We start from the raw sequence: 14,652 nt of genomic DNA, 5'->3' as shown, positions 1-14,652 counted from the left end.
ACAGTCCTCAAGGCACACTAACAGTCCAGGTTTTAAGGATAGCCATACTTAAGCACAGGTGACTTGATTAGTTCCTCAGTTACTCTGATTTAACCATCTGTGCTCTAGCCTGGATATCACTAGAACCTGGACTGTTAGTGTACCTTGAGGACTGAGGTTGTTCTAGAAGGTACTAGTTAAATGGTAAGTAGAATCTGCTTGGTTACTATGGACAACATCTCCACTTCTAAAAACTGTCACTTTAGTAAATATACTGTACCACTTTGAGATCTTGCAACTCCCGTATTGACAGGGGGTAACCGTAGCTAGAATTCGGGTGCCCTCTTTTGAGGATAACACATATATAACACCTTCGCCCATCTGAACGTAATTACAAGTTCACATCTCCTCCAGCATGTGAAGAGGAGCTTGAGCACAAGATGAAATTGGTCAAACGGACCAAACAATGTGAGGACCTGCCCAGGTACAGCCAAAGATAATAAGACCTCAGAGCCCCGGACAATGCTAAACTTATTGAGTCTACTAACCTCTATTAGGAAACTGTCAAGTTGACGAGGCAAAAAAAAAACAAAAAAAACAGCTAGTGTCAATCCGAGCCACAAACCCAATGACAAAAGCTTTATTAGAAACTAGACTTATCTCTTTACTGTCTGTACTATTGACGGAGATGGAACATGTGTCCATTTCCAAATCAGCAGCTTCTACAAAATCAATTTTCAGTCTGGCTTTCGGCCAAACCCTTCCACAGTAACAAACCTATTAAACACCTGTAATGAAAGTCAGTGCGAAATGTAACAGGGTCAGTAGGCAGGTGCACTATTCCTACATTTTGTACAAGCTGTGGAACACACTATATTCTATGTTGCTCAGATATAGGAAAATCCCATTGTGTGTGAATCTCTGGTCCCAGCCATAGTCACCGAAATGCTACCTGTAAGGAACTCCAAGGCTCTCTACAGTGGGGTCATTACCACTCTCTATATTTATAAATGATTTATCCACAGTCTGTAAACCAAAGCTTCTATCCATATGTATGTGACGCTATCCCGTACGCGCTTAGGACCTCATTCAGAGCCGCTCGCTAAGCTGCGCTCGCTCGGAGCGATTTTCGCCCGTCTGCGCATACGTCTGAGTCACAGTGCGCAAACTAGCGTCTGCGATGTACAATCGAGCGCTCGTAGTACACAGACAGGACGCTACTTTGAGTGACAGATTGCGCCGTTTGTGGGTGATAACAGGGGAAGGTGCTTGTGAAAGGGGGAGTGGTTGTGCGAACGCAGGCGTGTCTGACCATCAGAACGGCATTTAATGGGTGTGCATAATTAGCAAAGTAGCGTCATTGCACACGTGACTTGGTTGTTTTTTTAGCCTAAACTGCTCGCAGTGCTTGGGGTAGGTTAGGTCAACCCCAAGCGCTGCGAGCAGCTCCGAATGGCCCTCGATGTTCACGATTAATCAGACACTTCCCGGAGATGACGTGTGCTGCGAGTGACAGGTGGGAGGTTATATAGTCCAGCGTACGCTAACTGCCGTCGCTCACTAAGACATAGAGGGCGTCCTTACAGCGCAAAGAGCGAGCGCTTGATTTGCATACTCGGCCCCTTTTTGAAAGCGAGCGATCGCATCTTGCGAGCGGCTCTGAATGAGGTCCTTAGCTCAAACTCGCTGACCTTAAAACATGTCCTTCAATCTGATTTCTTTCTGGTGGATCATTGGATAAATCAAAATATAGTGGAATTAAAAATTAACAAAGCTAATTCCACATTTACAAGAGCATATAAATTATTCCTGGAAAGTGTTTTACATCAAATTTACGGATTACAGCAAACGCCAACATTTACTACCCAAATATAAATACTTGGGTACATAGCTTGATCCAAACCTTCCATTTTGTCTAAACAAAGACACCCTGGGCCAAATCTATTAGGTTGAGAGTTTAGAAAATGTGAGAGTTTAGCAGTAAATGCTCTCACACTTTTACATTGGTCGAGTTGTATTTTCAAAAAGGGAAAACATCTGGATGAGAGTTTAAATTGTGAGAATTTTTTGAGTCTGAAAAACATACGAGTTTGCCTGTTCTCAGACTCCATTATATTGGCCCAGTTTAAAAAGTGTGAGAGTTTACTCTCACATTTTCTAAACTGTCACCCCATTACATTTGGGCCCCTGACTTAAAAACTGTAGGCCTGATTCAGAGCCGGACGCTCTTTGAGAGCGCTCGCTTTGAATCAGGGCGCCCCTGTTTTTTTTTTTTAAAGACGGCCTCCTGGCCGTTCGCTAAGCTGTGGGTGACCACATATAATAGAGCCGGAAGCTCACCCACTGACATCACTCGTGCTGTCAGTGGGGCGCCCCCCAAACGGCAAGCGTTCCTTCGGGAACGCATCCGTTTGGCCAGCCACCCCCCCTGCCCGCCTCCAAAACGGGGCAAGCTGTCAATCACAATCGACAGCTGCCCCGCTTTGGTGCGAGACCCGTGGCCACGGAGCGCCCGTCGCTGGCCGGGTCTCGCGGATGCGCACGCCGCAGCTGGCTCTGGCATGCGCAGTGGGGGACCATCGACACGCTTGCGAGCGCTGTGCGCTCGCGAGCGGGTCTGAATCAGGCCATGTGTTCCAAATCTAAACTAAGCTTGCTTTATAGAAACAATTCCTGACTAATTCCTATGGTCAGAAAGAACATCACGCAGTAGATGCCAATTACACATTGTAATAAGGGTGGTTGTTTATGGTACAGACCCCAAATTAACCTTAGCAAGATTGGCACACTTTACAACTCAATCTGCCATTTTGTTTTGCTGTGTAATCACAAATCACACTACTCTGATCTGCTATCAGATCTAGTCCCGATATCCCTGGAGTCTACATGTAATGTCTATTTTGCCTGTTTGTCTATCAAATACATTCTAGAGAAGTTACCCATTACCTGAACTGACGTCTTTACCCGGCAGATTACACTTAACAGCTAAGATCTACCTCCAGAAGTGTTCTCATGGTCCATTAATTCAAAAAGGAATCTGGATGCTGTGCCTTCTCCTATTAGGCTCCCCATTTGTGGAACAACCTAACTGAGTCACATAGGGGCCTATGTATCAAGCCATTTTTTTACATAAAATTATGCAGAAACGGCAGTTTCTGCATAATTGTATGTATTGCTCCTATGTACTAATAGCACAATGCAGGAGATTTCACAGAAATCTCCGGCAAAGTGCTAATTAGCGCTGCAGATCGCAGTCCCCATTATTATCAATGGGAACTACGATCTGACCCCTATGTACTAAACTCCAAAAAGCTAAACTTTTCGGAGTTTAGCACCGGTAGTTTACACCATTCTTCAGATGGTGTAAACTACTATAAAGCCTATGGGGGCTCCAGGTGCAGGAGGGAGATCTTTCGATCTCTCCCCCGCAGCCCTCGGCCAGTTCCGGAAGCTGACGCTGTGCGCATGTGCAGTGTCTGCTTCCCCCTGGGGAGGTCTTTCACTTCCGTGAAAGACTTCTCCTAAATGCTGGGGATAGAACTCTCGGGGACAATGGTTACTACAACCACTGTCTCTGATAGTTCCCTGTAGTACATAGCCGGGTATATTTTTAATAAAAATTAAAATATTCCTGGCAAGTTAGGTACATAATAATCGCGGCAGGGCAGACCCCAAAGTTTGTGACTATCCTTGGTCTTAAGAGTCTTCAAAGCTTTCAGCTCTGCAATGCCTAAAACCTTTTGTTTAACCACTCAACTGGCGTGTTCGCATGGAACGCGACAGCAGCCAATTGTGCTGCAGCTGCAAGCCGTCCCGATGCATCCTCCGGCTTTCAAGGAGGAAATCTGTTCTGCATAGGTGCAGGACGGATTGCCAGCTGCTTGTCCGTCCCCTTTGCAGTGATGCAAAAAAATCCTCAATTCAGTGTTTAAGATACATCCCAACCCAATGTCATGTATCCTAGGCATATTTGAAAACAAGTGATGACCCTCCATGCCGTTTTATCTGGTAATATACTGTAATTTAAATAATTATAAACTGTTACTTGCTCTAACACTCATTTATTAAATATAGCTTCTCTCTCCTGTTGCCTCCCACTCTCAGAATATCAAACAGAAACAGGAAACCTATCAACCCCAATGATATGCATAATCCAGTCATAAGGAGACTATTATATTATCTGATTGGTATAAGATATTCCTTCGTAATGAACGGGAATGTTATTTTTACTGGGGAGAGTGCTGTTTGCTTATGATGTCTGTGTATCATAATTACCTGCACAATGCAAAGCAAAGATGTTTGTGAAGTACAGATTTTGGGAGTATCTGTATAATTTATAGTTAGTCCTAATAAAACATGCGTGCTCCAAGCACACATTCACAGATTATTTACAGAATGTTACGCATACAGTAACTGTGATCATACCAACCTTTCTTGTCTTTCTGCTCTTTGTGTCTGAAGAAGTGGATTATGTCTTTGGGATTGCCCGTTTTCTCCACAAACTTCTGGCTAAAGCGAAGCGTGTTAAATGGTTCAAAACCGCCTGTGTAATCCACCTGGTCATGATTAAGGAGAAGGGGAGAGTGACAGATTACACAGAGCTAGGTACTAGGTAGAACGTCTAAAGTGAAACTAAACATGGACAATGGTGCCACTTAGTGTGAGTTAAAGGACCACTAAACGTGCAAGTTGGCTTATATAAGAGCTACAACTAAAGAGGCGAAGTCAGAGTTGCACGTAAATTGTCCGAAAGCGGTTCCGTATTGCGTGCACAGACAAATATGGATACTCATCTATATATAAAGTTGCACAAATATACACCGACAGCCACAACATTAAAACCACCTGCCTAATATTGTGTAGGTCCCCCTCGTGCCACCAAAACAGCTCTGACCCATCGAGGCATGGACTCCACAAGAACTCTGAAGGTGTCCTGTGGTATCTGCCACCAAGACCTTAGCAGCAGATCCTTTAAGTCCTCTAAGTTGCGTGGTGGGGCCTCCAGGGCTTGGACTTGTTGCTCCATCATCTCCCAAAGATGCTCGATCAGATTGAGATCTGGGGAATTATACTGCTGAAAGAGGCCACTGCCATAAGGGAATACCGCTGCCATGAAGGGGTGTACAAGGTCTGCAACAATGTTTAGGTAGATGGTACATTTCAAAGTAACATGAACATGAATGCCAAAACACAAGGTTTCCCAGAGGTACATTGTCAAGAGCATCACACTGCCTCTGACTGCTTGCATTCTTCCCATAGTGCCATCTTTTCCCCATGGTAAACAATGAACCAGCAACCTGCTGTCTACATAAAGTAAAATAAAACAAGATTCATGAAACTAGGCCACCTTCTTCCATTGCCCCATGCTCCAGTTCAGACACTCATGTGCCCATTTTAGGCACTTTTGGTGGGATAGGGGTTAGATGGGCACCAAAACCGGGCTGTAGCTACTTATACACAGCAAGCTGTGAAGCACTGGGTGTTAGGATACCTTTCTATCATACAGTGGGCAGCATTAACGTTTTCAGCAATCTGTGCTAGAGCAGTTCTTCTGTGGGATGAGACCAGATGGGCTAGTCTTCGCTTTCTACATGCATCAATGAGCCTTGGGTGCCCATGACCCTGTCGCCGGTTAACCGGTTGTCCTTCCTTTGACCACTTTTGTAGGTACTAACCACTGCATACCGGGAACACCCCAAAATACCTGCCTATGCTCTGACCCAGTCATCTAGCCATCACACTTGGCCTTTGTCAAAGTCGCTCAGATCCTTACACTTGCCCATTTATCCTGCTTCCAAAACAATAACTTCAAGAACTGACCGTTCACTTGCTGCCTAACATATCCCACTCCATGACAAGTGCCATTGTAAAGGGATCATCAAACTTCACCTGTCAGTGGTTTTATTGTTATGGCTGATCTGAGTAATTGGTGACTGATCGGAGCAAGAGATCCATATGAAATCACTCAGCTCAGCATACAGTAGCCCGCTATTATGCCAACACACCCGAAGAACGTTAAGCCTACAGCTGAACTCCCCATTGCTGCTCAGATACTCCCAATCAACTGGAAACGAGAATGCTACTGAGTTGTGTAAGACTCAGGGGGAGATTTATCAAAGCGTGGAGAGAGATAAAGTGGGAGAGACAAAGTATCAACCAATCAGTACACACTAGACGATGTCTAATGTGTAACGACCTCGTATGCAATGGGACCCGGCGGGGTGCCGGCATCGTCAAGTGCATACACACCTGCTGATGCCAGCAGGGATGGCGGGGCCATGCTGCATTCAGGTCCGATGGGCGATGTGGCTGACGACGTGCGGGAGTGTGCATCATCAGTGACACTGAGGGTACACACTAGACGATGTGCCCGATATGTTGTCCGAGCATCTTTTTGTGCGTCTATTTACCTTCAAATTAGTCTTATTCGCACAAAAGTTGCGACTAACTGGCACAAGCAGCTTCTGTTGATTAGAATGATATGCAGCATGCCTATGTTCTCTGTACATCTGCGGGTGTATCTGCATGCGAAATGCTATTTACAGTGTTACAGCCACTGACACTTTAACGTAGCGTTTTGCATGCAGATACACCCGCACTTTCTCACAGAACACAGGCATGCTGCATATCATTTTAATCAGCAAAAGCTGATTGTGCTATCTATTCACATCGTTGTGCGAAGATGCATTTGAAGGTAAAAAGAGGCACAAAAAGACGCTCTGCGCTACCGATCGCGCCACGGCATGGCGACTAGAAGGACTGTTTAACGCGCAAGGAGGCTAGATGTATGTGGACCCCTCTGTAGTATCAAAAACATGTATGGAATGGTTGCAGATATTAAATTGAAAGGAAAAATAAGCCGCAACTACAGTACATGGTATTTAAGAGGATATGTGTAACAATGAGTGGTATAATCCTATAGTCCTGTTATAGACAATCGGCACCTGTTGAGTGGAGCTAAGATGCATTGTATATTCAGGAACACATCAGCAAAAGACACTGGAGATGGAGAGGAACATAATAAATACAAGTCTTTGTTCTACAATTATAAATCTGCATTATATAAGTAAAATAACAGAGAAAACAAACCCTGAGCACAATCTTAATTGGGGATCACAGTCTAATATTGATATAATGCAAATGTCCGTTGACACATGGACTAAAAATGTTCTGAAATGTACTTAATAGGGAGAGATTTCCCAATTTCCAAAATACCGGTAGGTAAAAAGGTGAAAATAGCTTCTTAAAATCCAGTCAGTCAGCCCAATCAAATTTGTCACTTTATCCTCTTCTCACACCAGTGTGCATATCCCTTGTTCCTCAAATGATAAGAAGGGGAACAAAACGGGTCGCAAATAGTGTGATACAATTTTTTATTATGAGGTAAAATTCTTTAAAACAATTGTGAATAAGCGTACCTCAAGACCAGGTGTATACAAACACCATCAAGCGTTTGATATAACATACATATGATACCACCTGGGACCAAGAATCTACCTGCTGTAGCCCAGTCTGGATGGTCACCTCCTTACAACTCCACCACCAACGCGTTTCTGCTTGAGAAAGCCTTTATCAAGTGGTATGCATTATATGAATATTAGACTGTGATCCCCAATTAAGATTGTGCTCAGGGTTTGTTTTCTCTGTTATTTTTGTTAATATTTGGTGTGTTCAATAGGGTGTGCACCAGAACCCTTTGTAGCATATCATAATTATAGAAGCGCACCTATTGTTACCCATTTTCTATCTATAACTGCATTATATAAGTACTTTATTGTAGAATATAATTGGTAAGGGTGACATATTACTTGATACAAACAATATAAGTTACATCAGCAGGAGTTTCCCCAGACAATGACTGCTGCATGGCACTAAGGTAACCTGCAGTGGCGTCAGCCTTTAGGTCAGTATAAATAATCTGAGATGTAGGTCTAGTCCCCTAAGACCACACACGTACAACCAGCCAGACACTATAAATATATTTTCTGGCATGAAACAATCCTGTACAGCAGGTTGATTTTGTGCACAGCCAGAGATATCAGTCTTGCAATGACTGAACTGTGGATATCTTTATTCAAAGACCACGTGTACTGGAGGGAAAGTGTACTCTGGTTTCCTGTAATTCTTTATTTGGACCAGGAATGGACAAGCATCAGCACCCAGACTGCTATCACCCCTGTACTGCTTAGCCAGTCAAATGGCAACTAAGGTGCCTACACACTTGGCGATGTGCTGACGATCCGACATTGTGTCCGATTTCCCCTTGAACTCTCCCCCGGCAGTCGTGGGCACAATTTGGTGTTAAAAACTGTCCAATATGACAAACGATCTATCGTGCCTCCTGACTATTCCAGTGCATCGTGACTGAGATCGTCAGATCTGCCCTACAGCACAGCAGATCTGAAGATGCGATGTGCGACCTGCGGGGAAGTGCATCGGTATCGTGATCGTGAGTGGACACTCACGATTTGGGCATATTTTACACGATTTGTCGGCACGATGCGTCGGAATCAGGCAAATTGTGTGAAATATCGCTAAGTGTGTAGGCACCTTTAGGGTATTTGCTGATCCCGCATAATTAATTATACAGTATGCAGTGTATATGTGCTCCCAAAGAGGGTTGCATTAAAGTTACAGACATTTCACATAATATCAATGGCCAAACCTGACTTTAGGAAGAGGAGGTCTCTGCCACGCCCCAGAAGACGAATGGGGCCTGAATGCTTGTATATTGGTACATTGGCTAAGACTCAGATCTCCTGTATTTACCTGATATTTGCTCTGTGAGAGTGTATTGGAAGTTTAATGCTTCACAAGGGCCTCCACCTTGGCTATTTGGTTTATGGCCGTATAAGACAGTTGCTACAGCATTTATTGGAAAGGATTCCTCATCCGGCAGCCAGTACACAGTTTGGCTTGTTAGCCCTGTATGTATTTGACTCAAAAGAAACCGATAGCATATCTAGCCTGGAGACTGTAACAGACTCTGCGGCGGCGTGTGAACAGGAGAACCAGTAAGAATCCACAACCAGAGATTGCAGATTATGATTGGTGCTCCTGCTCACACCCCCCTTTGAAGCACTTTTAATGTGTTGATTATTCCCACTAGTCATCAAACCTAACCTTCCTGATATTTATCTCTGCTGAAAACCCAACAATCAACCCTACCCCTCAAGCTCGCTGCCTAGGTGTCATCCTCGACTCTGAACTGTCCTTTTGTGCCCCACATTCAACCTCTTTCCAAAAACTTGCGAGCAAGGCCCTCTTACCTCTCTGTCTTTTTATTACCCAGTCTCAGCCTATTAATGTTTTGTTCCCAATTGTAAAGCGCAACGAAATATGTTGACGCTATATAAATAACCGTTATTACATAAAATACATAAATAAGCTTAAACATTTTGCTGGTTCCATTTTCCAGTGACTAAGAAGCCCCGTGGTTACAGACCGAGGAGAGATTAGATGCATAAAAGTTAGTGATTAGGTAGTAATGCAGCTTTAGACATTTACGCAGACATAACTATAGGTTACCGGTAGGCCTTTTATATAAACCAACGTATAATTCAGATGTAACATTTCCTTAAGTACTCTGGATAAATGCACGGGTCCCTGTGTAATACTCAAGAGGACACGGCAAATGACCCTGGACATGTTTTTGAAGATGATTAGCTCAAATGCTATTTCTTGGTAATGATGTACAGTCAGTATCATACAATAAGATGCCCATGAAGTATACAATCTTAAATGCAGCATTTATGTCCTCTGAATGCCAGGCCAGCTGTACGGAAATGTTATAAGCTGGGCTTTCAGCTTTAATGGTGTGTGGAGGTGGGGTGGATTCTGTGCTTCTGAGGGTTCCACATACAAACAAATGTGTTTTTCGGTGGTAAAGAAATAAATATACCATCTTAAGTTAAACAGATCTATAACATATATGGGCAGATGTATGAAGCTCTGGGAAGTGATAAAGTGCAGAGTGATAAACGAGCAGCCACTCGGCTCCAACTGTCATGTTACATTACAGGCTGTGTTTAAAAAATGACAGTTGGGAGCTGATTGGTTGGTCGTTCATCACTCTCCACTTTATCACTTCCCAGAGCTCATACATCTGTTTGATGCTGACATTGTTTTAATAGTATGCAAATCAGGGAAGAGAGGAGACATGATAGAGAACCAGAACCACAGGCGGATTATCAATTACTGTAAGTAACCCAGGCTCCCGTCTAAAGGTGGGTACACACCTGCATGCTGCAGCGGGTCCCGGCTGCAGGGGGGGTGTGGACTAATCGCGGAAGGAGTGGCCACGCCCCCTTCGGGAAAAAAAAAACATTTGCGGCGCACAGCCAATGGCGGGCGCGATCAGCGTGATCGCTCCCCCCTTTGGCATAGGAGACTCTCTGCACCCCCGTGTACAGACGATCACTTGCTGATGGACAGACATATCTGTTCATTAGCTGTGCAGCACAGCCAATGCGATATGTCTGTGAACTACGTTGTTCACAGACATATCGTCTGTACACACTGGCTGACGGGGGCACGATATATTGGCCGATCAATTGATCGGCCAATTTATCGGCCAGTGTGTACCCTGCATATGGCCCGTATGCAATTTGGAGCGAAAAGCATTTTCGTCGATTTCATTTATCCCCATATTCAATTTCAGCGGCGCGATAACGCATGTAATGTAATAGGCGATTGCCTATGAATACCCGGCGGAAAAAAGTGCAGAATTGGGGTGCAAACTTGCGGGGACCACCCTAAACCCTTTTTACACCCCCCATGACGCTAACCTCGTCAAAACGCAAAAAATGACACAAAGGACACCCCAAAAAAGCACTTTGAATAGGTCATAAATTCATTTGTGTTGTCAGTTTCACTTTTATTGTACGCAATTTCGGGGTCGGGTACATTTCTTAAGGCGGGTATCCACTTGCCGATTAAAATGAGCGATTGAACGAGATTGTTCAATCACTCATTAATCGTGCACAAATCGGGCATGAAAATGTCGGAAATGACCAGCTATGCGCGCTACTGCTGGTCGTTTCCGACATCAATCATCGCCTAAACATGATGGTCAATCTGCCGATAGCAACAGATTGACCATGTTCAGGAATGAGGGAGGGTGCCTACACTAAATAACATATTGTTCAGTGTAGGCACTGCAAGGGAAGAGGAACGACTGTACGATTACAATGTTGTAATCGTACTGTCGTTCCACTATCTGCTAGTGGATACGCACCTTTGACTGACAGTCAAAATTCAGACATTCAAAACATAGGGGTCTATGTGGTATATTTACTAAGCCTTGGATGGAGGCTAAAGTGTATGGGAGATCAAGTTCCAACCAATGAGCTCCTAACTGTCATTTATCAAACACAGCCTGTGACATGGCAGCTAGGAGCTGATTGCCTGGTGCTTTATCCTGAGGCTGACCCCATAGACATAATTATGTCGACATGGACATAATTTAGACATTGAATATATAGGGGCTTATTCAATTATCTGCAGTAAATTATCGCGGGTAATAACGGGAGGTAGCCTCGGGCTTTAACGCCCGGGGCTATTCAATTAGCCTCCCGAATTCACCCGATAGCCTTGTTTAAGTCCGTTAAAGTACTGGATTCGTGTGTTAATAGGGTCTCGGCACCCTTTAACTACCGAGTTATCAGGGATTTTTTTCTGAACTGCTGAGGCAGGTGAAATAATAAATGCCCGATGACTCCTGGCTTCGATGCTAATAGAATAGCCCCGGGGGATCAATTAGCCTGCCGTAAATTTACCACGGCTATTTGAATTCCCCCCATAGACAGATTAGAATATCGACACAACAGTTAAAATAAAGACAAATCATAAAGTCGACAACCAAAATGTAGACACAGTCAAAATGTTGACAGTCATGTTGACATAGCTAGAAAAAGAACCATCGGTGACCAGTAAACAGTGAGGCTGTCATGTCAGACTGATTGCAATTAGCAACTCAGGTGATACTACCCCCTCATTATAATGCTAATTGCAATGAAACTGTTGGAACAGGGCATACTATTCTAAGAGGGATTTAGTGACACTCTATCGTGCATCCCTTCAGTGGCAGTCCATCCTGTAGGAACCCTCCCGATTGATGCATTACAGCCGCACACTGTTATCAGTGAGAGTGAGAGAGAAGAGAAACGTCAGTGTTGACAGTGAGCACACAAGGTAAGAGTCAATCTCCACATATTATGTACAGAATGAATACCCTTGTAGCGCACAGAATTCACTGACAATTAATCAGGAACTTAATTTGCTCAACACCCCCATACTAGCAGCTTTATCAGCTAGAACAGATGTGGCCCAACAGTCCAGTCAGCTCACAACTGTTAGCTCTGTTGGTGCAGGGCTGTATTCTGGTAACCGGGGAGGGGGCACTCTCAGGACCGCTGTTCATGTGAAGGGATAGTGTGCCAGCTGACAAACTAAGGGGCAGATATAATTAAAGCTGATGTGCCACCGATCATCCCGCGTTGGTCAGCTGCGCACATATCTGCCCGATATGTTAGGCTCAACATCGCTAATTTTCCTGCGTCTCTCTATTCCGGAACAGCACATCGCGGTCAAGATAATGTCTGAATCTCCCCGTAAGAGTGGTTACATTTATCACACGCCATGCAGATGACTGCCATTCTCCAGGCACCGTGTCTTACCCGTAATCTTATCAAAGGTTTATCTGGAATGCGATCATTTCCCAGACGCTCCCTTTCAGCAATATCCAGCATAGACTCTATCTGTAAGAAATAAAATTAATGTATTAAGAAAATGAAGCACATCCCTTATCGCATAACAGTGGGTGTAACTCACAATGGTTGCATAACTAGCTAAGCAAAAAATTGCAAGTATTTTCAGCTTGTACTGTAAGCAATTCATAAACGACGAAGTACCCCCCCCCCACTGAAAAATGTCCTGTGGACAGCCATGACGCAAGCACCATATATTATTCAATGTTCATCTCCTGCTCATCCATCCCTCAGCTGAGCTCAGGTTTAAAGTGGGTGGAGACAGGACAACCTCTGTAGCCAATCAGATCTTCAGAATTGTCACATCAGCAGGGGAGCAGTGTGGTGATTACAGTGGTGTAACTGAGGCAGGGAGAGCGGGGCACGTGCCCTGGGCGCCGTGGGACCGGCGTTTGCGGGGGCGGGGGGGGACAGGAGGCGGCAATGTGTGTGAATCAGCAGCCAATGAGAGTCAAGTAGGCTCTCATTGACTTCTGCGCGCCCACTGCAAGAGCCGGGCTTCCGTCCGGCTCCTGCAGTGAGTAATGGGAGAGGCGTCATGATGCATAATGCAGAGCGGCCCGGCCCGGGAGGATGGACGTGCGGACGGCGGCGGGAGCAGAGGCGTGGATACAGGTAAGTATTTTTCTTCTATTTGTTTCATTTCAGTGTGTATTTGGGGGGGGCGCTCTATTACTAAGGAGGGGACTACTACAGGCGGGGGGGGACCACTACTGGGGGCATTGCTTCGGGGGGGGGGGGGACCACTACTGGGGGGATACTACTGTGGGCACTGCTTTGGGGGGGGGAAAACTAGTTGGGAGGGATACTACTGGGGGCACTGCTTCGGGGGGGGGGGACCACTACTGGGGACTACTACTGGGGGGGGGATACTGCTGTGGGCACTGCATCGTGGGGGACCACTACTGGGGACAACTACTGGGGGAGATACTACTGGGGGCACTGCTTCTGGGGGGGATACTACTGAGAGCACTGCTACAGGGGGGGGGGGGGACCACTACTGGGGACTACTACTGGGGGGGGGGATACTACTGTGGGCACTGCATCATGGGGGACCACTACTGGGGACTACCACTGGGGGGGGATACTACTGGGGGCACTGCATCGTGGGGGACCACTACTGGGGACTACTACAGGGGGCACTGCATCAAGGGGGACTCCTACTGGGGGAACTATATAAAGGGCACTGTATAGGAGGGACTACTACTGGGGGCACTATATAAGGGGCTTACTACTGGGGGCACTGCACAGGGGGGACCACTACAGGGGGCACTGAAAAGGGAGAACCACTACAGGGGGCACTGCATAAGGAGGACAACTGGGGGCACTGTATAAGGGGCACTGTATATGGGGGATCACTACTGGGGGCACTGTATATGGGGGATCACTACTGGGGGCACTGTATATGGGGGATCACTACTGGGGGCACTGTATAAGGGGAACTAATGGGGGGCCGCATAAGGGGGACCACTACAGGGGGCACTGCATATGGGGGACCACTACTGGGGGCCTGTATAAGGGGAACTAATCGGAGGCTGCATAAGGCTGACCACTACTGGGGGTACTGTATAAGCGGCACTACTGGGGGCCTGCATAAGGGGGACCACTACTAGGGGCACTGCATAGGGGGGGACTGAATAAGGGGCACTGCATTAAGGTGCAAATGGAAAGAAATGTTTCCAGTGATAAGAAAGGGGTGTGTGTCATATTGACACGCCCCATTTTTCAGTGGCCACGCCCATTTTTCACCGCGCGCACCATAGGCACGCGCACATGGAGGGAGGGGCTCCATTTTCAAATTTGCCCTGGGCTCCAAATACCATAGTTACGCCACTGGGTGATTATGTGGGAGTCCGTGACCCCCACACAATCCACTGGGTTATGTTATTAAGGACAGGGCTGCATG

At 45.8% G+C, this 14,652-nt stretch overlaps 1 protein-coding gene across 1 annotated transcript in view; it reads right to left on the bottom strand.

The window, feature by feature from the left end:
* The window catches only part of MRE11 (MRE11 double strand break repair nuclease), a 266,838-nt gene that overhangs the window by 102,027 nt on the left and 150,159 nt on the right, over window positions 1-14,652 (bottom strand). The window contains exons 10-11 of the mRNA XM_088455727.1: window positions 12,657-12,737; window positions 4,409-4,535 (exon numbers count right to left, since the gene is read on the bottom strand). Of these exons, the coding sequence (XP_088311853.1) occupies window positions 4,409-4,535; window positions 12,657-12,737 (208 nt within the window). The remainder of the gene's footprint in view (window positions 1-4,408; window positions 4,536-12,656; window positions 12,738-14,652) is intronic.

This window comes from Taudactylus pleione, unplaced genomic scaffold (genome assembly GCF_031769625.1).
Source record: "Taudactylus pleione unplaced genomic scaffold, aTauple2 ptg000667l, whole genome shotgun sequence".
NCBI classification, from domain to species: domain Eukaryota; kingdom Metazoa; phylum Chordata; class Amphibia; order Anura; family Myobatrachidae; genus Taudactylus; species Taudactylus pleione.
Note: the sequence above shows the minus strand (reverse complement) of the source record. Positions and strands in the feature narration are given on the sequence as shown.